The following is a 25,331-nucleotide window of genomic DNA, read 5'->3' as shown; positions in this document are numbered from 1 at the left end:
TTATGCTTGAGCATGTAGAGCACACGCCCTCACACCAAGCGAAAAATTCAGACCTATATGTTGATAGGGTGAGACAAAGTAGGGTTGGAAAAGGCTCGTGTGAAGCATAATGACCAGCGTCAACCCATCAGACCAAATGGCCTAGTTCTGTGCTGTAAGTTCTCCGTATGTAGATTATAAACAACAAGAGATCCAAGCACCGAGCTATGTGGGAGTCCACGTAGCATCTCCCCTTCAGTCTGGCTCTGTACATATAGCGGGTGATGTGATTTCTGTTCCTCTTCGCTGCAGATGTGAATGAGTGTGAGGATGAAGGCGCGTGCGGCAGGAACGCAACCTGTTACAACTCCGTTGGGAGTTACCATTGTATCTGTCACGCAGGATTTCACCCAGAGCCAGGAAAGACACAAAACACCTGCAAAGGTAAAATTAATCATTGACACAGAAAGAGCAGCGTATAAACGGTCACCGGGGCTAGAGATGGGGTGGGCGGAGAGAGGGGAGAGTGCTGTGTACATAGGGGCTGAAATTAGTTTGAGTCCATTAATAGGCCCAGACTCCTGCTGTATGGGTAGCTCTCTGTCTAACCATAGAGGCCCGAGAGCTAGGAAATTGGGCCTAAGGCCTCATCTTCGGGGCTTGTTGCATCTCCACAGGCAGCTCTCCAATTTTGGCAAACTGGCATTGACCTTGAGGTCAGTACTGGGACGGGTGGAGGGATGCTGACGGAAACATGTTAAAATTCAGTTCACCTAGTTGACAGTTGCCAAAAATCTTGTGTTAGGCCCTTTGGTGCAAATTTTACATAGGGCTCTTCCTGCAGCCATTAGACCCCTCATTGACAGACTTACAGAGCTTAATGGATGCCTGAAGAAGGATGCCTAAAATATAGCAGTAGGACCAACCCCTAAGGTGGTTTGTTAGTGTAGTTTGTGCCAGTGTTATGCTTAAAAATCAGGCACACCGCACACCAATTACTATGCTGTGGTGTCAACTCAGACACCAGCGTACGTAAGGCTGGCTCACTTATTACCACTCGCACCTCTGGCTCAGAAGGTCGTGCTGTCAACCACCATGCTAGGACTTGAGTGGAATCTATATTGATGCCCCAGTGCTGCACTGATGGAGTGCTGCACTGTTGGAGGAGCATCCTTTTGGATAAGCTGCTAAACTGAGGTCCTCTCCGCCTGTTCAGGTGGGCATTAAAAAACTGTAGTAGGAAAATGGCAGAGTTTGCCAATGGGCATTGGCGTAGAGAAATATCTTAACTGTTTTAATTTCTACAGAGCCACCTCTTAACTGTCCTAATGCTGAAAAGCAGGAGAATTCCATTCTTGTAGGATGTGGCCTGAAGCATTCAGAAACCCTAGCACAGGTATGTGACCCATTTTGTCCTGTTTCCAGCTGCACTCTTTTGCCAGCTCCTGTAGGTGTTCTTATGTTTAATGGAGCACCCTACTTATAGTTATTTCGACCCGCGTCTTACAGGAGAATTACAAATTGACTCACTTGAGAGGGTTAATTCACAACATGAACACAGATTTGAATTGGGTTGCTGGAAAATTATAATGGTTACAGAAAGGGTTTACAGGTTTAATGGGTTGAAGAAAGGCAATGAAAGGAAAAATAGTTTTTTTTTAAATCAGCAACTGCCTCCTACTGCTTAGTCACTCCCAACAAATCAACTCTTCACTGTTGTCTAGCATCAGAAGGTTCAAATCAGTTAATTACTTCCAGCAAGTAAACACTTCACCAATATCTAGCTCAAATACGCTTTTAACTGTGGTCCTACAATCACCAGTAGTATCTGGCCCCTGTGGTTGAAGTCTTTTTCCGATAACCAGTCGGTCTTTCCCCGTCTCTCCCTCGCTCTCTCCGAAATCCCTTTCTGGCAATTAACAGGATCTTCCTTCGACTGCAGGGCAGGTCTCCGATGTGTTCAATCTTCTATGCCCTTTTTTGAGGGGATGGGATCAGTTTATTATGTTGATAGGCCATACTATCCTATGAAGCTTCTTTTAAAAGCACAATACCCAATTATAGTCTGTGGCCTTTTGTTTAAACCATGATTTGTTCCTGTCCCAGAAAGTTATCCATTTTTTTTATTGCTTTCTCCTGTAATTTTCCATTATGTGAAGCCCTTTATAGTCAATTTTTGAGGAAAAGATATTTATATTTTGCTAGAACACATATCTCGTTTCAAGGCCTGCGTCTCTGGCTGGCCTGCTATATCCACTGTTATTTTCCTCTCGCGGCTTGATGAGGCTTAGTTCAGAAAAAAAGTTGCTTTCTCGGATCGGGTCATTTCATTGCAAAGTGTAGTACTGTCAATCTCTTGCCCTGAATTCATATGACTGTTTTTTTTTCACCTACACTCCCAAACTGATATCCATTTTACGTAGAAATGCACTGGTCCAACAAGCCTATGTTGGTGCCAATGCCCCATGTGACCTTCCTTTCTACTTACTGTCACACGCCCTATCACCACATCCTTCCCCTTGAATGCTGTATATCTCCCCATATGGTAGCAAGTTCCACATTTTTACTATTCTCTGAGTTAAGAGATTTGTCCTGAAGTTCTTCACAGCTTTCTTTCTTCCTCTTCTGTAGCCACTATTAACAATTTTAACATGTTACTTAGCATTGTTTAAGGTGGAAAAACATTTGTTCCTGTAGATGAGAGAGAGAGAGAGAAAAGGAAACGCTTACATTTACAGATCACCCAAGAACCCAGAGATATGTGAAAGCGCCTTGCCACTTTTGAAGCATAGTCAGAGTAAGAAATGTGGCAGCCAATATGTGCACAGCAAGCTCCCACAAACAGCAGGATGATGATGGCCAGATAATTTGTTCTAGTAATGTTGGTTGAGGGATAAACATTGGCCAAGACACCAGGGAAAGCTCCCCTGCTCTTCCAAGGATAGCGCTGTGTTAATCTTTACCCCCGCCTGAGGTGGCAGATGGGGCCTTGGTTTAAAGTTTCATCTGAAAGGCGGTACCGCTAACACTGCAGCACTCCCTCCATACTACACTGAATGACCAACCTGCACGGAGAAGTGTCAAGCCTGGCATTAATAAGCAATAAGAGTATAGGAGATTGCCAACCTCAGACTTGAGGGAGTTGAGGCCTGGGACTCCCAAATAGGTGAGGATTTATCATCTTTAGCACCCCCCCGCCCCCCACCACCCCCAACCCACCACCGTCCCCCACAACCCACCCCCACCCCACCAACCCATTTGGTGGAAAGGGACCTGGGAAACCGAGGTTCAAATTTTCTTGGTTTAAACTAGGCTTTCAGATGAGATGTTAAACTCATACCCAGTCTTCCCTTTTGGGTGGAATAAAGGTTACCATGGCACTTCTGGAGAATAAGCAGGGACGCTCTTCCCGGTGTCCGATTCAATATTTATTCCTCAACACAACAATTAAAAAGCACATTATCTAATAATTTGTTGCTTTGTTGTTTGTGCGAACTCACTGTGTGCAAATTGGCTGCCACTTTTCCTACATTACAACTGTGACAAAATTAATTCATTGGGTGTAAAGTTTGGAATGCCCTGAGGCACTATGTAAATGCAAATCTTTCTATCGGAGTTGCTTGCCCACGATCCCATGCCAATGAGGTGCCCTCTCACTGATCATATGAACTCCAGTGGGTAGTGCCAGACGTCATCACCTGGTGCAAGCATTGGAGCTGTGACCCAAGGAATTTTGCATCCTCTGTTTCTAGACGATGTTAAGTTGATGCTCAAGGCTTTTGTTCTAGGGAACTAGGGAACACATTTGGCAGGTTTTCTAGGTTGCCTTCCCCAGTTACGGTTATCATTGAGAAAGGTTGCTGTTTACCTGTTGTCCTGTTTCCCCTGTCCAGTCAAACTCCTCGGATAATGGGTCCTGCTCCATATTGGAATCAGCTCGCCGATTCCTTGGCAAAGTCTGTCAGAATTTCAGTGTCGCAAACGACACCCAGGTAAGGAATTACAGGCCTGGTATTTTTTTATTCTGAAAAGCGTAATGGATCTGGTTTCCCACCCCTGCTTTACTGAGATCATAACCCTGTGAACTGCCTCAGGACATTTTACTACGTTAAAGGCACTACGTAAGTAAAAGTTGTTGCTGTAATTGAGAAGGCTACACCAAAGGGGATAAAATCAAATTGAAGGTACCTTCCCAACAGTATCTACAGAACACTAATGTTAGGAGGAAATGATTCAGAAGAAAGCCCACCCCTCCTGCTCATGTAGATATCAAAATCTGGGCTTTATAATTTATCATTTACAATGGGCTTCTTATGGCTACCATCCTGGAGCAGAGTCTTGGCTTAGTGGTATTGTTCCCATCTCCCGGCCAAGGGGTGTAGGCAGTCCCGGCAGTTCTCCTGAGTGGAGACTGGATCTCCAGTTCAGTATGCTGGGTCGACATCCAACAAGATGCTCATGTCCCATGAGTGCGGGTGGTCCCATCACTGTATAGGTTGCAAGAACCCATCAAACCTTCCTGCAGCATTGGACTAACCAGGGCATGAAGCTGGTCATTGATGTGGAAGGAGCATTCAAGTCACAGACTGCTAATGAGGCAGGGGCCAGGATGTCAGGCAGGCATGGGGTCATGAGAGAGAGGGACTTTAACCCCATTTTTTTGAGGCAGGTAATTGGCAGTCACAGGGGGCTGGGAGAAATGGGGGGAGGGGAGTGGGAAACAGAAGGAATGATGAAGAAAGCAAGAACAGGAGAGAAGGATTGCAAGAGAATCAGAGGAGAGGGAATGTGCGAAAAGGAGATGTGAGTGCCACATCAAAAGTTATTGTGGAAAATAAAAGCTCATGATATAGAGGGTAACATATTGGAATGGATAGAAGATTGGCAAGCTAACAGGAAACAGAGAGTAGGTATAAATAGATCATTTTCTCATTGGCAAGATGTGATGAGTGGTGTGCCACAGAGATCAATGCTGGGGCCTCAACTTTTTACAATTTATATAAATGACTTTAATGAAGGGACTGAAGGAATGGTTGCTAAATTTGCTGAAGTCACAAAGATAGGTAGGAAGTAAGTTGTAAAGAGGGCATAAGGAGACTACAAAGGGATATAAATAGGTTAAATGAGTGGGCAAAAGGATCTGGCAAATAGAGTATAATGTGGGAAAATGTGACATTGTCCATTTTGGCAGGAAGAATAAAGAAGAAGCATATTATCTAAATGTTGAGAGATTGCAGAGCTCTGAGATGCAGAGGGATCTGGGTGTCCTAGTGCATGAATCACAAAAGGTTAGTCAGTGGCTGAAGCAAGTAATTAGGAAAATTAATAGAATGTTATCCTTTATTGTAAGGGAAATTAAATACAAAAGTAGGGAGGTTGTGCTTCAGTTATACAGGGCACTAATGAGAGCACATCTGGAGTACTGTGTACAGTATTGGTCACCTTATTTAAAGAAGGATGTAAGTGTGTTGAAAACAGTCCAAACAAGGTTTACTAGACTAATACCGGGAATGGGCGGGTTGCCTTATGAGGAAAGGTTGGACAGGCTAGGCTTGTATCCACTGGAGTTTAGGAGATTAAGAGGCAACTTGATTGAAACAGATAAGATCCTGAGGGGTCTTGACAGGATGGTTGTGGAGAGGGTGTTTCCTCTTGTGGAAGAATCTAGAACTAGGGGGTCACTGTTTTAAAATAAGGGGTTGGCCACTTAAGACAGGGATGAGGAGAAATTTTTCCTCTCAGAGGCTTGAGCCTTTGGAAGGCAGTGGAAGTAGAATTTCTGAATATATTAAGGCAGTGCTAGATAGATTCTTGATAAGCAAGGGGGTAGAAGGTTATTGGGGGTAGGTGGGAATGTGGGGTTGAGGTTACAATCAGATCAGCCAAGGATCCTATTGAAGGCAAAGCAGGTTCGAGGGACCGAGTGTCCAACTCCTGCTAATTCACATGTTTGTGTGGGAGATAAATAAAGAAGGAAAGGGGAGAAGGGATAGGGAGAAAGAAAAGGAATGAGAGAACAGGGAAAATGAATAGAAGTGAGGGGAAGAAAACAGATCAATTAACTCACAGGGCAGTTTTCTTTCTATCCTTAGGCCATCACAGAATTTGTAAATGACCTTCTCAATAGGAAATCACAGTGGGCCAACATGGAGGTAACTCAACGGCTAAATGTAGCAACGGCCATCATGGACCTCATGGAGAATTTGACAATGGCTATTTCTTTGACTTTGCCCAGTGCAGGAGCAAAGACAATATCAGAAGACACTTTTGGTAAAATATTATTTGGTAAAAATGCTAACCATCTGATCGTGCTCAGTAGGTGTTGAGTTGACACAGAAAGAGTTTGTAAAATTAGCTTTTAATCAATGGAAAGGTTTATTTCATGTTTTATGGGTCGAAATTTCCCCAGAGTCATTTGGCATGTTAACTAAAGAAATGTAACAATTAAAAACAGCTGATATAGCCTTTAGAACATATTTCCTAGAATTTATTTTGAGGAACAAATACAAACGTTAAGTCTTACCAGTGGCAACGAATCATGGATCTGAAGGAAGTTCCCTCATTCACACAAGATCTGTGCTGGATTATCTCATCTCTGCAGCAACGGAAATGCTAAGGAGATTGTTATCAGCCAGGTTTCGAGCTTCTGGTGGCTGTGTGATATAAGTTGTTGCAAAGTGCGTGAATCATGTGTGAATATTGATCGAGAACAGGTTTCTCTGTACCGTAACCTCAGGCCACACTCAATGTCCTCAATTGCACCTGTATCACCTGTGGCCCGGGGATGGTATTATTGCCTCTTCTGAGGCTTGAGCACATGATCCAGGCTGACGACCCCACTGCAGTACTGAGGGATCTCTGCATTGTCGGAGCAGCCATCTTTCGGAGACAGTAAACCGAGGTTCCCCCCCGCCCACCCCATTCTGCCCTCACAGGTAGATAAAACATCCCAAGGCACTATTTTGAAGAGGAGAAGGAGAGTTCTCCCTGTCATCCTGGCCAATATTTATCCCTGAACTAACACCTAAAACAGATTAGCCATTCAGGTTATTTCATTGCTGTTCATGGGTGCTTGCTGTGCGCAAATTGACTGCCATCTTTCCTACGTTACAACAGTGGCAACACTTCAAAGTGTGCTTCATTGGCTGTAAAATGCTTTGGGCTAATCTGAGGCAGCGAAAGCTGTGAAGATCATGATGTGTCAGCATGGATTCTGTGCTCAGGTCTCTGGAATGTAGCCTGAACTCAGTATCTCCTGATTCAAAGGTAAGAGTGATTCTGTCTAGTTCGCACCCAACATCCACGTGCCTATATGCTCCTAACAAGATGGTAATGAGGAACGGGAACCCTGGTTCATTGACTCCCTCCCAATTCTGGGAACTTTGTCATCAACTATAGCCTGGCGGCTGCCCTGACGGAGGTAAGCTGGGTTAGCACAGAATGAGGTTTGAACCTCGGACCTTGAGACCCAAGTGGCAAAGTCACAAATGAATCAAGTGGAGCTCCCACAGAGCCTGAGCAAGGCATTTCAGAGGAACGATGCCCATAAAGTTATCAATGGAGGCATGAAAAACTTGTGGAAAAGAGGTGAAACTAGAGATGGCCAGAGTCATCGATAGAGAAAGGTAAACATGTGAGAGAGAGGCAGGACAATCCTCTTTGACACTGCATACTTCACAGGGTCTTATCTTTCCTCTTAGCTCTCGAGATCCAGGTGTCCGGTGGGCAAAATATGAGCATGGACGACTTGGTGAGAATGCATGTCTGGAATAACACCATGGAGATATATTGGAAAACAATCATCGGAGCAATGCACTCTGGTAAAATTTTTGGCTCTTTTTCAACTCAACTTGTATTTTGCAGTTCTTGCGTGTTTAGAAATGCTTCACATTTTTATAAAGGTGACTTATATTAATGTCTGTGGGCATGAAGACCTCCGCAAACCTCTCTGCCTCTCCACCTCTCTGTCCTCCTTTAAGACGCTCCTTAAAGCCTACCTCTTTGACCAACCTTTTAGTCACTTGCCCTAATGCATTCAGGGTGGGATTTTCCTGCCCTGCCCACTGCAAGAATCACCGCGGGCAGGACAGAAAATTTGACGGGACAGCAAAAGGTCAGTTAACTTCAGGCGGGAATTTTGACCGGAAAATTCCCCCGTCAGGAGCTAAATCAGGAAGCACATTTTCACACAAAGGCTGGTGAAAACCTGAAATTCTCTCCCCAAAAAGGCAGTGGATGCTAGGGGACAAAATGATTGATCGATTTTTTGTGAGGTAAAGATAGGCAGAAATGGTTTCAAGATCAGAAGCTGAGAGTGGGAGCAAAGAGTAGTTATTCAAAGTGGCAGAAAGTAGGAAGTGACATTCCACAAGGATCAGTGGTGGGACAACTGCTGTTCACAATTCACATGAATGATTTGGACTTTGGAATCAAAAATACAATTTCTAAATTTGCACATCACACCAAATTTGGTAGGGTGGGGAAGGCAGAATAGTCAATAGTCGGAGGACCCCGACAAATTACAGGAGGACATGAACAAATGGGCAAATAATTGGCGAATGAAGTTCAACACAAAAAAAATGTGAGGTAGTGCATTTTGATAGGGAGAATAGGAAGGTCACTTATTATTTGGAAGGTGCAGGTCTAGGTGGGGAAGAGGAACAAAGGGATCTTGGAGTACAAGTAAACTAATCACGAAAGGTTGTGCCACAGCTTAGCAAGGCTTGTCGGGTGGCCGAGTTGTGCTATTAATGATAGAGTTGATCTGAAGACACTTTTTGGGTGGAAACATTAAGTTTATTTACAATATGCTCAGCAGCAACTAGATTTATGCTTTCAACTCCAACTCTAACTCTACACTGACTGCTGAGGTAGCCCGCGCTACTCTCCTATTGGTTACTACAGATCATGTGATCTTCCTTAACAAGTATTATTCTTAAAGGTACATTACACTAAATAAAACCATAATTACTACATTCCTCCCCCTTTAACTCAGCTATACATATTGTATTTACAACTACATATTTTTCAAGACAACAAAATATTTACACTGAGTAAGGAATCTCCGTCTGGCTGAATTTGTTCTCACACTGAACAATTTCTCCTTTAACTCCTCTCACTTCCTCCAAATAAAAGGTGTGGCTATGGGTACCCGCATGGGCCCCAGTTATGCCTGTCTCTTTATGGGGTATGTGGAACATTCCTTGTTCCAGTCCTACTCCGGCCCCCTCCCACAACTCTTTCTCCGGTACATCGATGATTACTTCGGTGCTGCTTCATGCTCTCGTCGGAACCTGGAAAAATTTATTAATTTTGCTTCCAATCTCCACCCCTCCATCATTTTCACATGGTCCATCTCTGACACTTCTCTTCCCTTCCTTGACCTCTCTGTCTCAATTTCTGATGATAGACTGTCCACCAATATCCATTACAAGCCTACCGACTCCCACAGCTACCTCGACTACAGCTCCTCACACCCCGCTTCCTGTAAAGACTCCATCCCATTCTCTCAATTCCTCCGCCTCCGTCGCATCTGTTCTGATGACGCTACCTTCAAAAACAGTTCCTCTGACATGTCCTCCTTCTCCCTTAACCGAGGTTTTCCACCCACGGTCGTTGACAGGGCCCTCAACCGTGTCCGGCCCATATCCCACGCATCCTCCCTCACGCCTTCTCCTCCTTCCCAGAAACATGATAGGGTCCCCCTTGTCCTCACTTATCACCCCACCAGCCTCCGCATTCAAAGGATCATCCTCCGCCATTTCCGCCAACTCCAGCATGATGCCACCACCAAACACATCTTCCCTTCACCCCCCCTGAAGGCATTCCGTAGGGATCGTTCCCTCCGGGACACCCTGGTCCACTCCTCCATCACCCCCTACTCCTCAACCCCCACCTATGGCACCTCCCCATGCCCACGCAGAAGATGCAACACCTGCCCCTTCACTTCCTCTCTCCTCACCGTTCAAGGGCCCAAACACTCCTTTCAAGTGAAGCAGCATTTCACTTGCATTTCCCCTAACTTAGTCTACTGCATTCGTTGCTCCCAATGCGGTCTCCTCTACATTGGAGAGACCAAACACAAACTGGGCGACCGCTTTGCAGAACACCTGCGGTCTGTCCGCAAGAAAGACCGAAACCTCCCTGTCACTTGCCATTTTAACACTCCACCCTGTTCTCTTGCCCACATGTCTGTCCTTGGCTTGCTGCATTGTTCCAGTGAAGCCCAACGCAAACTGGAGGAACAGCACCTCATCTTCCGACTAGGCACTTTACAGCCTTCCGGGCTGATTATTGAATTCAACAACTTTAGATCTTAAACTCCCCCTACCCCCATCCCCACCCCGTTTCTCCCCCCTCCCTTTTTTTTTCAATAATTTATATAGATTCTTCTTTTCCCACCTATTTCCATTATTTTTAAATCTAAAACTAAAACTTTTTTAGTCTTTCCACCCCACCCCCACTAGAGCTGTACCTTGAGTGTCCTGTCTTCCATTCTTAATTAGCACTTTTCTCAGACAATATCACCACCTTCAACACCTCTTTGATCCTTTTGTCTGTGACATCTTTTGATTATCTGCTCCTATCACTGCTTGCTTATCCCCACAATCACCCCACCCTCAACTTCTCTCTCCCCCCCGCCCCCCCACCTTAGACCAGCTTATATTTCACCCCTCTCCTAACTATACTCAGTTCTGCCGAAGGGTCATGAAGACCCAAAACGTTAACTGATTTCTTCTCCACCGATGCTGCCAGACCTGCTGAGTTTTTCCAGGTAATTCTGTTTTTGTTAAGGAATTTACAAGTTCAGTCTTCCAGGTGGTTTCCTGGTACATGTGGAATGTCACAGCTCCACAACTTCAGATTTTTTTGTCAGGAACCTCTTTTTCCAGAGTTGCCTGAACATCAGGTGCTTTGGTGGGCACTTGCAGTTCTGTATCCTCAACTCTTATAGGAACATCAGATATGTCAATCCTGGGTTGAATATCCTCAACAGGAAAGGAAGACCCAGTCATGATCACTGGTGGAACCAAATCTTGGTGATTTGTCTCTCTCTTCCTTAAATGGTCCGCATGTTTACGGATAATCCGGCCTTCCACCTCCACGTGGTAAGATGGAGGCCCAGTCACCGCACTTATTTCACCCGGTAACCACTTTGGTCCGTCGCCAAAGTTCTTCATGTATACTGGCTCTCCCACAGTAAATTTCCTCTCATGACTATGCTACTCGTGTCTAGCTTTCTGACTTCCCCTGACTCCTTTCCACCTTCCCCTCTAAATTCGGCATTGTTAAGCTCAATCTCATCCTGAGACAGCGTTTCAACAATAACTCCGTAGGTATAACACGTGTTGTTGTGTGAGGGCTAGTCCTATAATGAAAAAGAAAGCGTGCTAACTTGGTTGCCAAGGAATCGCCAGTTAGCTTTTTCATGCCAGCCTTGAGCATTTGAATCACCCTTTTGGCCAGTCCATTTGAGGGAGGGTGGTACGGTGCAGTTTTTACATGAGTGACACCGTTGAGGCTGATAAACTGTTGAAACTCAGCACTTGTAAATGCTGTGCCATTATCAGAAATGACTACTTCTGGTAGTCTGTGAACGGCAAAACTCTGACATTGTTTCTCAATTGTAGCGTCCAACATTCAATTGTACGCCCAGCCATTTTCAATGGGCATCGACAATAAGCAGAAACATTGTTCCCAGGAAAGGTCCAACATAGTCAATGTGTAACCACATCCAGGGTCTACCTGGCCACTCCCATGGGTGTAATGGAGCTGTCGCTGGCAACTTTTGCAGTTGCTGACATTGCCCACAGTGCTTTACTAAACTCTCTATTTCGCCATCCATCCCTGGCCACCATAGATAGTCACTTGCTATGGTCTTCACTCGGGAAATTCCTGGATGGGCACCGTGTAGTTCAATTAAAAGTGGCTCCCTTCCCTTTGGAGGAACTATCACTCGTGCTCCCCACAATAAGATGCCATCCTGGCTGGTTATTTCATGTCTTCTGTTGGAGCATAATTTCATTTCATCAGATGCGGGCCCCTGTGACCAACGATGTAGTACTTGTTCTCGTACTTGAGATAGGACTGGGTCCCAACTTGTCCAGTCTCTGATCTATCCCGCGCACACTGGCGAGGAATCTAAGAAATTTACCAGTAAAACAAGTTCCTGTGGAACTGGGATGTGCTCATCATTTTCTTGTAAAAGCAAACGACTAAGGGCATCGGCGTTTGTGGTTTGATTGCCAGGCCTATGTATGAAAGTGTATTCGTATGCTGCCAGAATTAAAGCCCATCGTTGTATTCTTGCTGAGGCTATGGGTGGTATAGCCTTGTCCTCACTAAACAATCCTAGCAATGGTTTGTGGTCTGAAATGATTGTAAAATGGCGGCCTTGTGCGTATTTTCTGGCCAATCTTCCGATGGAGGATCCCGCAGAGCTCAGCATAGGAAACCTCGGAGACATCAGAGAAGCGAAATGGCGCAGAAGTCACGCCCCTATTTTACAGCACATGCTGCCGTATTCTGGTAATTAAATGGTCGTTTGGAAGTACAGAACTTGAGTATTGCTGAATAAAGAGACAATTCACAAGAACACCAAATGTAAAGGGAACAACAATTCATCTTCTGACATTGTATAAATTGTTGCACGCTTTACAATTTGCTATTCTTGTGTTTTGGCCTGATGAGTGCAAGACGAAAAGCTTTGACAACGCGTCTCTTTGTTCAGCAATTTTGGTAATGGTTCACTAACACAATGAAAAGCTTTGGGCCATTTAAACAGCTTTCCAGTGTGTTAGTGAATGAGTGTTGTAGGGCGGGTGACATAAGTGGGTAAGAGGGTAGGGTGGCAGCTGGGTAGGGTGGTGAGGTCAGGTCGGGTTGGGTTGGGTCGGCAGGAGTTGTGGGATCAGGGGGTTAGTTAGGGGTAGCCGGTGGGCAGGGGGGTCAGTTGTGTACTTACCGAGGAGTTAGATTAGGGTTTTTCTGCCTAACATTTCCTGGGTAACTATTCAGGTAAGTAAGCCGGAACCGTCCAAACGCACTGACTCTCGCTCAGAGTTGGAAACCTTTTTGGAGAGTCACAGGGAACGGGGAATTGCCCATCGGAAGTTCAAGCTTCCCGAGCAATTCTCACGGAGTCAGTGCATTGGGACTTCCAAGGGGTCCCATAGCACATCTAAGGGGGTATGTCCGGTCTCCGACAATGCAGAAACCGGAAGATATGGGCCAATGTGCTGTAGACTTGGATGTATAGCCATGAATGTCTTCATATTCATTAATATCCAAACCGTTATGCTCTGCCAGAGTTTGCTGCAGTTTCCTTGCTCGTATTCAACAACATGGAATCCATTTTGAACGGCAAGATATATGGAGAAGGGAATGGACAAGCCCATAAAACTGAGAGGACTGTCCAATTAAACTCCAGGGTGATAGCAGCCACAATCAGCAACAAAGCAGCCAGACATGAACTGGCGGAGAAGGTCAATTTTACACTGAAACTCAACCAGGTTTGTAAATCAAACTTTGGAGCTTTTCCAACCTTAATTGCTTTTTCATAGTTTAATTGGGAAATGGCAGTCAGAACTCGGAATAATGACTTTAATGCTGATCCGAGAACATAAAAATCCTAGCCCGGAACTAGGTCTGACGGATCTCCTACAAGTCCTGACTTGGAACTATATCGCCGTTCCTTTACTGTCACTGGATCAAAATCCTGGAACTCCCTCGCTAACAGCACTGGGGGTGTACCTACACCACATGGACTGCAGCGATTCAAGAAGGGAGCTCACCACCACCTTCTCAAGGGCAATTAGAGATGGGCAATAACCGGAGCAATTTAAATTGGGACTGCACAAGAGGCCTGAATTAGAGGGATGCAGAGATCTCGGAGGGTTGTGGGGCTGGAGGAGATTACAGAGATAGGAAGGGGTAAGGCCATGGACGGATTTGAAAACAAGAGGGAAAAGATCAGGAAGGGTTACTGCACTCAATCACTGTCCAGTAATTAATTATTGGAAAGTGTCCATGCATCAAATAGGTGCTGACGATATGATCATGTTTGACCGTGACATCTGACAAAAGCAAAGAACCTCTGACGCTCAATGTAAAGAATGGGAAAGCGCTGGAAATACTCAGCAGGTCTCAGGGCTCCTGTGGAGAGAGAAACAGAGTTAATGGCCAGAATGTTTCGGCCCCGCCGAGGCGAGGATGGGGCTGTAGAGTGCTGCGAGCCATTTTAAACTCCATTGACTTCGGCAGGACTGTAAAATCGCTCTGGAGTAAAATTCCACCCAATGTTTCGAGTCCGATATGACTTTTCATCAGAAATTCTCCAGTTCAGAACAAGGGTCAGGTTCGACTGGAAACGTTAACTCTCCACAGATGCTGCCAGACCTGCTGAGCATTTCCAGCACTTTCTGTTTTTATTTTAGATTTCCAGCATCTGCCGTATTTTTGCTTTTATTTCAGTAAAGAATGGGAGATTGGTGAGGTCTGAGCCCGATTTCAACTCGAGCCAGTTGTGACATCCCAATGTGAATTGAGTTACAAGTACCTTCAAAAACAGTTCCTCTGACATGTCCTCCTTCTTCCTTAACCGAGGTTTTCCACCCACGGTCGTTGACAGGGCCCTCAACCGTGTCCGGCCCATCTCCCGCGCATCCGCCCTCACGCCTTCTCCTCCCTCCCAGAAATATGATAGGGTCGCCCTTGTCTTCACTTATCATTCCACCAGCCTCCGCATTCAAAGGATCATCCTCCGCCATTTCCGCCAACTCCAGCATGATGCCACCACCAAACACATCTTCCCTTCACCCCCCCTGGCGGCATTCCGTAGGGATCGTTCCCTCCGGGACACCCGGGTCCACTCCTTCATCACCCCCTACTCCTCAACCCCTACTTATGGCACCTCCCCATGCCCACGCAGAAGATGCAACACCTGCCCCTTCACTTCCTCTCTCCTCACTGTCCAAGGGCCCAAACACTCCTTTCAAGTGAAGCAGCATTTCACTTGCATTTCCCCTAACTTAGTCTACTGCATTCGTTGCTCCCAATGCGGTCTCCTCTACATTGGAGAGACCAAACGCAAACTGGGCGACCGCTTTGCAGAACACCTGCGGTCTGTCTGCAAGAAAGACCCAAACCTCCCTGTCGCTTGCCATTTTAACACTCCACCCTGCTCTCTTGCCCACATGTCTGTCCTTGGCTTGCTGTATTGTTCCAGTGAAGCCCAACGCAAACTGGAGGAACAGCACCTCATCTTCCGACTAGGCACTTTACAGCCTTCCGGGCTGAATATTGAATTCAACAATTTTAGATCTTAAACTCCCACCCCACATCCCCACCCCATTTCTTCCCCCTCCCTTTTGTTTTTTTCAATAATTTATATAGATTTTTCTTTTCCCACCTATTTCTATTTCCATTATTTTAAAATCTACAACTAATACCTTGTCAGTCTTTCCACCCCACCCCCACTAGAGCTGTACCTTGAGTGTCCTGTCATCCATTCTTAATTAGCACTTTTCTTAGATAATATCACCACCTTCAACACCTCTTTGATCTTTTTGTCTGTGACATCTTTTGATTATCTGCTCCTTTCACTGCTTGCTTGCCCCTACAACCACCCCCACCCCCCCAACCCCGCCCCCCACCACCCCCCACCTCAACTTCTCTCTCCCCCCGCCCACCTTAAACCAGCTTATATTTCACCCCTCTCCTAACTATACTCAGTTCTGTTGAAGGGTCGTGAGGACTCGAAACGTCGACTCTTTTCTTCTCCACCGATGCTGCCAGACCTGCTGAGTTTTTCCAGGTAATTCTGTTTTTGTTTTTATCTCTGAGTTACAAGTTAGTTCATCCTAGACATGGGTCACAAAACTGCCTCCCAATTCACAGTCATTCAGAGAGGGAACAAGTGTGCCTGACAGGGAAAATGGAACATTCGTACACTGGGGAATTGGGATGATCACTGGACATTGGCATTCAGGCACATCAGAGGAAAACTTGCCTGGTCGCCTTTTCTAGTGAAGTTGTGCAATGCATTCTTTTAGAATCCCATCATTGTTTTACCAGAAATAGTGACCAAAGGAAACTCACATTATTGATACAGTGCAGAGGTTGCTTTACTCTATATCTAACCCCGTGCTGTACCTGTCCTGGGGATCTTTGATGGGGACAGTGTAGAGGGAACTTTGTTCTGTATCAAACTCTGTGCTTTACCTGTCCTGGGAGTGTTTGATGGGGCCAGTGTAGAGCGAGCGTTACTCTGTTTCTAGCCCCGTGCTGTAACTGCCCTGGGAGTTTTTGGTGGGGACAGTGTGGAGGGAGCTTTACTCTGTATCCAACCTTCTGCTATACCTGTCCTGGGAGTGTTTGATGGGACAGTGCAGAGGGAGCTTTACTCTGTATCTAACCGTGTGCTGTACCTGTCCTGGGAGTGTTTGATGGGACAGTGCAGAGGGAGCTTTACTCTGTATCTAACCGTGTGCTGTACCTGTCCTGGGAGCGTTTGATGGGACCATGTAGAAGGAGCTTTACTCTGTATCTAATCTCCGCTGTACCTGCCCTGGGAGTGTTTGATGGAACAGTGTGGAGGGAGCTTTACTCCATATCTAACCCATGCTGTACCTGTCCTGGAAGTGTTTGATGGGATACTGTACAGGGAGCTTTACTCTGTATCTAATCCCGTGCTGTACATGCCCTGGGAGTGTTCGATGGGACAGTGCGGAGAGAGCATTTGGTGATGGTGCTCCTACAATGGCGCTAAGTGCGTTTTTCTGTCTAATTTCTTCTCTACAGAAGGTTCCTATGCAAGGCATGGACCATAAAGAATGCACTGACTGAATATTTTCTGGACTGACACAGTTCAGAGAGTTGGGAATGTTTAAACTGGTTGTGGGAGATGGGTGTTTTTGATGCTGTTTAACAGAGTTTATTCTTGCGTGCAGGGTAAGAAAGCCAACGAGAAGGTAGAGTGCGTCTACTGGAAGACAACAGCAGTGGATAGTTTCTGGTCCTCCGAGGGCTGCATAGTGTTTGGTTCCAATCAAACCCATGTAATGTGCCAATGCAACCATCTGACGAGCTTTGCTATTTTAATGGCATCAGTTGAGATAGAGGTAAAACTTGGCTCAAACTTGTGTCAAAGAGGGAGGTAAACACACTCAGCTTCCGTAAACACAGGGGTTCTCTTGTTCATCCCAGGACTCAGTCGGCAGCACTCTCTTGCCTCTGAGTCAGAAAGTTGTGGGTTCAAATCCTGCTGCAGAGACTTGAACAGGAAATCTAGACCGATAGTGCCAGTGGGGTATTGAGGGAGTGCTGCACTGTCCGGGGTGCCGTCTTTCAGATAAGATGTTAAACCCCATCTGCCCCGTCAGGTGGAAGTAAAAGACACCATGGCACTTTTTCGAAGTAGAGCTGGGGAGTTATCCCAAACATCGATATTTATCCCAGAATGAACGACATTGGCCTTTATTAGAATCAATGAAAATATAAGCTGAACAAAGCGTGAAACAAGCTGCTGATTTCCTATCACTGTGTGATGCGATCCACCGAGATTAATGTCACAACCATAATGTCACATACCATGACTGGCTCTGGCTGCTGCTTACAGTGCCATCCAATCTGTCACCATGCCTGGTACAGGTCATGCCATCCAATGTTGGGGGGCGGGGTGGGGTGGGGTGGAATCCAAAACTAAGTCCACAAGTAGAAGGTGATATTTTATAATTAAATTCAATTCCTCCCTCCCTGCCAGTCCCCTCAAAGTGAGGAGGACACTTGCCACAGCCCATGGGTGGAGTCTGTTAACATGGGGAAGCTGTTGCACTGCAGCTACCACGCGGTTCTGGCTGGCCAGGAAACTCTCCCATTCCTACTCCCTGCCATAGGTGTGTTGGAAGGATTTTTTTTCCTCTTCCCAGGTTGACAATCAACCTGTTTGGCCAAATTGTGAATGCACCTTCCATGGCCGTCAAGTCTTGGGATGGGATTCAAACTCAGAGTTTCTGGTTCAAAGCTCAGGACAATGCACCACAAGACCGCCAGTTGATTAAATTCAACAGGGAATTCAGGAGAAGCATTTTAAAACAAAGAGTGATTAGAATGCAGAACTTGCTACCAGGGGGAGTGGTGCAGGTAAATGGCATAGACACATTTTAGGGGAGTCAAGATAAACACATTAAGAGAAAGGAATAGAAGATTATGTTGATAGAATGAGATGAAGAAAGGTGAGGGAGGCTCGTGTGGAGCATAAACATCATGAGGGGCCAGTTGGGCTGAATTGCCTGTTTCTGTACTGTACATTCAATGCACTTCTGTGATAGGCCTGCCAAACAGCGGTTGCCAAGCGTGCTTTACCTGGATGTGATTCCCTCTTTGTCCTCACTGCAGGATGACTTGTCCATGATGATAATCACCTCTGTCGGTCTCATCATATCCCTACTGTGCCTTTTGGCCTCAATTGTTGTGTTCGTCAAGTGCCGCTCAATCCAAAATTCCAACACCACCGTGCACAAGCACCTGAGTGTGAACCTCTTCCTGGCGCAGCTCCTCTTCCTGACAGGAACCCATGTAAGACACAAGGTGAGAAAACCAATCTGTAGACTGTATTCCTCAATCAGGCAGCAGAACCAGACGTGCCATGGATGTCACAGAGCCTCACGGTCAATCTCCCGCTCTGCTAGCTCCCTGAGCTGTCCACTCATCTCATTCAGACCATCATAGATATCAAGTCACTGTCTTTGATTTGACCTTCCATGAGGTCTGTTCCCTACGATCGTCAGTCTCCATTCTTCAGCTTCATGAGTTCCAAGCATTACAGATCCTCTAACACTACATGTAGGCCTATCCTTTATAATCCTCCAGTGTTACTTTGTCGGAGATTAATCACACCAAGGCATCACAGAAACCCCATTTATTACTTGTGCACAAGGGAGAACAATACAACGAGAGCTATTGTACCGTCTCAAAGCAGAATACACAGAGACTTGCTTAAAAGCATTTTACAACCAATCAGTAAATTTTGCACATCTCAATCCACTTATTTGCATACATTAACTGACCAATCCATGTTTTAGTTAATTTCTATTGCTACACAACAGGTGCGGTGCGTACACACTTGGTTATCACAACTTTGATTACATTCGGCCCGAGAGAGAGACACAAGGAATGTCTCAGGGCTCATCCTACAGTAGTCAGACAAGATGCTATTGTTCTTCAAGGTTGCAGTATTTTTCTCTTAGGCCTAAGCACTTAATTCAATTTCTCCATTAACCCTTTCAGTACTAAGTGGGTTCCCTATTTGTCTAGGCCACCACAACTTCATCTATCCACCAGTTGATGCCCAATAACACATTGAACAGGATTTTCCAAAATTAACATTTTTAATCTTCGTCTCTAATTCCTCAGATGAACCACTCCCAATCCAGCCAATCTCATTCCAGAGCCAGCTACTATAGGGCTGGTTCACTCTGGCCCTGACTCTTTTTTTTATTCATTCATGGGGTGTGAGCTTCACTGATAAGGCCAACGTTTGTGGCCCATCCCTAGTTGCCCCTGAGAAGGTGGTGGTGAGCTGCCTTCCTGAACCGCTGCAGTCCATGTGGTGTAGGTACACCCACAGTGCAGTTAGGGAGGGAGTTCCAGGATTTTGACCCAGTGACAGTGAAGGAACGGTGATATATTTCCATGCCAAGATGCTGTGTGGCTTGGAGGGGAACTTGCAGGCGATGGACTTCCCATGGATCTGTTGCTCTTGTCCTTCTAGGTGGTGGGGATCGCAGGTCTGCAAGGCGCGATTGAAGAACTGGATTAACATTCCCTGTGGCCTTGCCTCCCTTGCTGCAAGGAAGATATAGACTTGTGAGGGTTTTCCCAGAGCCCTGGCCCTGCTTATATTTTTATACATGTCAAAAACAGGTGCTGGGGGATTGGGCACTTTTTCATTTCATATCCATGGTGGACTTCAAATGGGATTCTTGTCACCAAAAGGGTACCCAGCCATTGCTCAGTCACAGATTTCCACTAGTGCTTCATTCCCACAAGAGGCTGTCAGGCATTTAAAGGGACAGAAAAACACCCTGAGGATTGGCTTATCAGCTGCCTTGTAGGCGTTTGGCAGTTTTTGCCCCAAAATGCCCCACTGTGTAGAGCCAGTGGAGCCTCCAGTGGAAGCTAATTCATGGGTCTTCACACCACCCTCCCCACAGCAGCTCAGGACTTGGTCCTAATTGAGCTTGGGTGTGGAAGCCAACCCTAATCTGTCCACAGTGCCCCACATTTCCCTCATTCTCAGCCTCAACCCTGCACAACTCCAGGCGGAATAGCCAGAAGCCTTCCAGCCCCTGGTTGAGGTGTACAGTCAGATACAGAGTAAAGCTCCCACAATACGATCCAGCCTAACCTTGGGAAGGCATCACTCACCAGTGTGACCTCCCATTTCCCCCACTGTCCTCCCGTGGCTTCTCTAAGATTAGCCATTTAATACCAGATTGAGGCCCTGCTGAAAGTGCTACGATCTTTACAGCCAACAGACAGCTATCTCATCATTATGAACAAAATTTCAGCCCAGGCCATGGAGTTGGATATTTCACAAAACCCCTCTGTTACCCCCTGTCTCTCTGTGTGTCTGTGCCTACCTTTGTGTGTCTGTCTATATGCCCCTGCCTGTGTGTGTGGCTTTAGTTGTTGTATGCCCTTGCCCATGTCTGTCTGTGTCTCTGCCTGTGTTTGTGTCTGTGCTTGTAAGTCTCTGCCCATGTCTACTAGTCTGTGTGCCTGTATGTGGGTGTTCTCTCTGTGTCTGTATGGGTGCCCCTGCCTGTGTCGCTCTATATGTCTGTGTGTCCCTGTGTGCCTGTCTGTGTGTCTGCCTGTGTGTTTATCTCTGCGTCTTTCTGTCTGTGCGTTTCTGTCTGTGTATCTTTGCCTTTATGTCTGCCTGCATGTTTATCTCTGTGTCTTTCTGTCTTTGTGCTTCTGTGTATCTCTGCCCTTATCTCTGCCTGTGTGTTTATCTCTATGGATTTCTTCCTGTGTCGCTGTGTGTTTCAGGCTATCTTTGTCACTCTGTGTCTTTATTTTGAAAACTAACCAACTGCTCTGATATTTTCTTCAGATAATTTGTGCCCTGGTTGCAGGATGTTTACATTATCTTTTTCTAACCGTCTTTGCCTGGATGCTCCTGGACGCCTTGCAGCTTTTCATTGCATGCAGACATCTTACAGTCAAAGTGTTTACTCGCACACACGTCATCAGGCAGAGATTCCTGTATCCTTCTGGCTATGCTGTTTCTGCATTGATAGTAATAATCTCGGCAGCAATACATCCCAGTGGCTATGGATCAGAAAAAGTGTGAGTAATTTTATATTTAGTTAACATCGTAGAATTGAATAGCACAGAAGGGTGGGGTCATTCAGTCCATCATGCCGCAGTGCCTGCCCTATCAAGTCCCTTCAGAATCTTGTGTGCTTCTCATTCATCTAAACTCCAGAGACTATCGGCTCAGTTCACTCAGCCTCTCATCATAGTATGCCCCTCTCATCCCAAGGACCAATCCAGTGAACCTTCGCTGTATGTCCCCCAATGCAAGTATATCCTTCTTTAAAAATGGAGTCCAAAACTGTGCGGAGAGCTGCAGGTGTGGTCTCACTGTAGCCTTGACTCCAAATCTTTTTAATGCCCTTACCTAACACAAATCTATCAATTGTCTATCGATCAACAGTTTTTTGGGGGGGCAGAGAGTTTCGGTGAGCCCAAATTCCCACTGCTGCTCATTGTCTAGTGGCCCTGCTGAAAGGCCACTGGAGCAGCCTTGACTTTGTACGATGAACATAAAACGGATGATGACAAGTCGGCAGCCCCTTCACACCTCGCCTGAGTTTTATTTCCACTGACTCCAAAGGAGAGAATGAAGCAGAGCCAGTTCTGATGACCTAGAACTGTTATCCCCTCAACCAATTTCGTTAAAGCAGGTTATCTGATCATATATCACATTGGTGTTTGTGGGAGCTTGCTGTGCGCACATTGGCCTCTGTGTTTCCTACATTACAACACTGCACTTCAAAAATGGCTGACTGACATTCAGTAATGAATTCTTTGGCTCTCGTAGCTGCTGGTTGAATCTAGAGTCGGGATTTCGATGGAGTTTCCAAGGGCCAGTTTGCATTGTGATTGTGGTAAGTTTCCAGTGTTTTCACTATATTCACTAAGGTGACTGACCTCTCCAGCGGCGAGAGATTGAATAACTAGAGCAGAGTTGAGTCCATGGGTTCAAAGCATTCCAAAAATAATTGAAGTTCAACATAACAGCGGAGAAGGTGATTGATTGTTTTGTGAGCATTTTCTCTTTTCCTCTTATCTAAAATAGGGAATTTTAATCCGGTGAGTTATAACATTAATTGAAATAGTAAGAATAAGAGTCTTCCAAAACTCAGGTAATTTATTAGTAAGATTTTATTAGTAGTAGTAAGATTTACTAGCAGTTGTAAAGCTTAATAGTAGGAGTGGGGTTTACTAATAGTAAATTAATAAGGAAAGTAAAGTAAGGCTCTACATGAGCCTTAAGCAAATTGTTGTAGGTTAAATGAGATTAGAGAGATAAATGCATGGCTCAAGGACTGGTGTGGTAGAACTGGGTTTCTCATGGGGCACTGGCACCAGTACTTAAGATAAGTAAATTTATTAATACTTGATAAAGATGACAGGGCGTGTCATGTGTTACAGCTGCAGTATGTGTGGTTACTGGTGGACAATTGTGTGGTTCAGGGCAAAGATGTTTGCAATAAGTGTCTGTGGCTTAAGGAGCTTCAGCTCAGAGTCAATGAACTGAGGGCCAAGCTATAGACACTGCAATGCATCAGGGGAAGGTCAGGGGGAATGTATCTGCAGTATGCGACTATATCTGTGGCTCGAGGAGCTTCAGCTCAGGGACAATGAGCTGGAGGCCAAGCTACAGACATTACAATGCGTCAGGGAGGGGGAAAGTTGCCTGGACACTTTGTTCCAGAAGGCAGCTACACCCCTTAGGATAGGGTCAAGTGATTTGGTTCGTGTTCAGGGACAGGAGGGTGTGACTACGAGTGAGGCAGGTAAGGGGATCAAGAAGGTAGAAGTGGAGGAGCCTCAGCTTTTGCAATTGTCCAACTGGTTCAAGGTTCTTACAGCCTGTATAGATAAGAGCAGGAGCTGCAAGATGGATGAGCAAACTGACCATGGCACCATGGTAGAGGAAGCCATGCAAGCAGGGTGCATAAATAGGAATGTAACGGTTGTATGTGATAGTATAGTCAGGGGAGTAAACACAGTTCCCAGTAGCTGAGAGCAAGAGTCCAGATGGCTGTATTACCAGTATGGTTTGGGACAGCTGCTCTGGGCTGGAGAGGAATTTGCAGTAGGAGGGGGAGGATCCATTTGTTGTGGTCTATATGGGTACCAACAACATTGATAAGGCTAGGAAAGAGGTTCTGCATAGGAAGTATGAGCAGCTAGGGTAAATTAGAAAGCAGAACCTCAAAGGTAATAATCACTGGATTTCTACCTGAGCCTTAAGCAAATTGTTGTAGGGTAAATAAGATTAGAGAGGTGAATGCGTGGCTCAAAGACTGGTATGGGAGAAATGGATTTCTCATAGGGCACTGGCACCAGTACTGAGGAAAGTGGGAGCTGTACCATTGGCATAGCCTTCACCTTGAACCATGCAGGGACCAGTGTTCTGACAAATTGTATAACTAGGGCAGTAGAGAGGACTTGAAACTAATGTAAGGGACATATCTTTTTATTTCTGTTGGACTGTTGTAAAGAGCATATCTTTTTATTTTCTGCTGGGCTATGGATTAAAATTACAATGGCTGCAGTTTGAAAGACATGTCCACTGGAACAGGATGAGAGATATATACAATGCTGAAGTCCTGGAACAGAGTTTGCCATGAAAGACAGGATGGTGCAGGAAAGGAGTCCTGGACCAGGGGAGCTGTCTGGCAACAACATTTTAATTGGCTCCTAACCAGGTGACCAGGTTTTGTGTGAGGGCAGTGCAACAGAATAGCTCCTAGCCTGAAAGGGAAAAGACGTAAAACCTCTTGCACCTGTGTGTGGAAGATTCCAGTCATTCCAAAATAATAGCAAGCTGGCTTTTTCTCCTCATATCTCGATAACCTGCTCTCTCTCTCTCTGAAAAGCCCTGACAAGAGGCAAAGGGGAAAATCACTGTTGGAGACATTGAAAGTCAAGTGCTCAACCAGTGAACTAAACACTGAAAGTGCTGGAAGACCACCTCGTGTCATCAACAAGAACTGAAAGGAATTTGGAAGATATCAATCAAAATCAACCCATCAAATTCTGTACTCCAGAATTGGTGCTATTGAACCGTTTTATCCCACCCTTAAAATCCATGTTTTGTGTGTCTCATGTGTTTTGTATGTGTGTGTATATAGGGATTTAAGAAGGGGTAGAGTTTAGGTTATAGAGTTAGAAATTAGCAGTTCATATTTCTTTCTTTTGCCACTGGTTAACAACAGTTTGTTCAATAAACAGTTATTTACTTATTAAGTTTACAAACCTGGTGCTCGTATTCTGTTAACCTAAATTAAACAGTGAGGTAGAATTAGTGGTTTTGTGGTTATCTGATGGTTTGGTTAAACTTTTCACATTTGTCATGGCTCGGGGAACAGTGGGACTTGATATTACAGCCCACTATCCCCAGTGAGTTGTGACAGAGTTTGGGGGCTCAGCTCCGGGATATTTTGGAACAAAAGACAACGACAATTTGGGTGTAGATTTAGGAAGTAATAAAAGTGAAAAAGAAAGACCAGGTTTGTGCTGTCAAAAATAAGATGGCACTGGAAACTGATAATGCTTTCCTGCAAATGGAAGAGATGTCCCTGACGATTTTACAAGGGATCCCAAAAGCCAGGTTAATCGAATTGTCAAGTAAATTAAGAGTAGGATTGCCTGCCAAAGCTAGGAAGGCAGAGACAATCGAAGGGATGGCTCAGCATTTGAAATTGGAAAGAATACCCGATAGACTGAGTTCTCCAAGGGATGGTTCATTGGAATGGGCTCAACTTCAGTTGCAAATGAAAAAAATTGGAACTAGAGGCAGCAGAAAAGGAAAGAGAAAGGACATTTCAAAGGGAGTTAGAAATGGCAAAGTTAGAAAGGAAGGAAGGAAAAAAGAGAGAGAATTCCAGCTTAAAATGCTGACAGTTAATAAAGAGACACCAATGGGTGAGACTTATTTCCAGATCAGAACCCAGTGGGGAGATGTTTAAATTTGTGCAAGCTCTTCCAAGGTTTGAAGAAAGGGATGTTGAAGCATTCTTCATTTCATTTGAGAAGATAGCTAAACA

The 25,331-nt window shown here is 45.4% G+C and overlaps 1 protein-coding gene across 4 annotated transcripts in view; it reads left to right on the top strand.

Annotated features, from left to right (window-relative positions):
* Window positions 1-25,331, top strand: part of LOC144668820 (adhesion G protein-coupled receptor E3-like) — a 57,425-nt gene that overhangs the window by 18,237 nt on the left and 13,857 nt on the right. For 3 of the 4 annotated variants that reach the window (XM_078531196.1, XM_078531197.1, XM_078531195.1), the window contains 10 exons: window positions 292-423; window positions 1,287-1,375; window positions 3,873-3,971; window positions 6,072-6,249; window positions 7,680-7,799; window positions 13,288-13,490; window positions 16,929-17,099; window positions 18,376-18,567; window positions 21,101-21,336; window positions 22,094-22,160. In XM_078531196.1, the coding sequence (XP_078387322.1) occupies window positions 292-423; window positions 1,287-1,375; window positions 3,873-3,971; window positions 6,072-6,249; window positions 7,680-7,799; window positions 13,288-13,490; window positions 16,929-17,099; window positions 18,376-18,567; window positions 21,101-21,336; window positions 22,094-22,160 (1,487 nt within the window). The remainder of the gene's footprint in view (window positions 1-291; window positions 424-1,286; window positions 1,376-3,872; window positions 3,972-6,071; window positions 6,250-7,679; window positions 7,800-13,287; window positions 13,491-16,928; window positions 17,100-18,375; window positions 18,568-21,100; window positions 21,337-22,093; window positions 22,161-25,331) is intronic. The other variant, XM_078531198.1, reaches the window with a different exon arrangement.

This window comes from Cetorhinus maximus, chromosome 28, assembly GCF_964194155.1.
Source record: "Cetorhinus maximus chromosome 28, sCetMax3.hap1.1, whole genome shotgun sequence".
NCBI classification, from domain to species: domain Eukaryota; kingdom Metazoa; phylum Chordata; class Chondrichthyes; order Lamniformes; family Cetorhinidae; genus Cetorhinus; species Cetorhinus maximus.
Note: the sequence above shows the minus strand (reverse complement) of the source record. Positions and strands in the feature narration are given on the sequence as shown.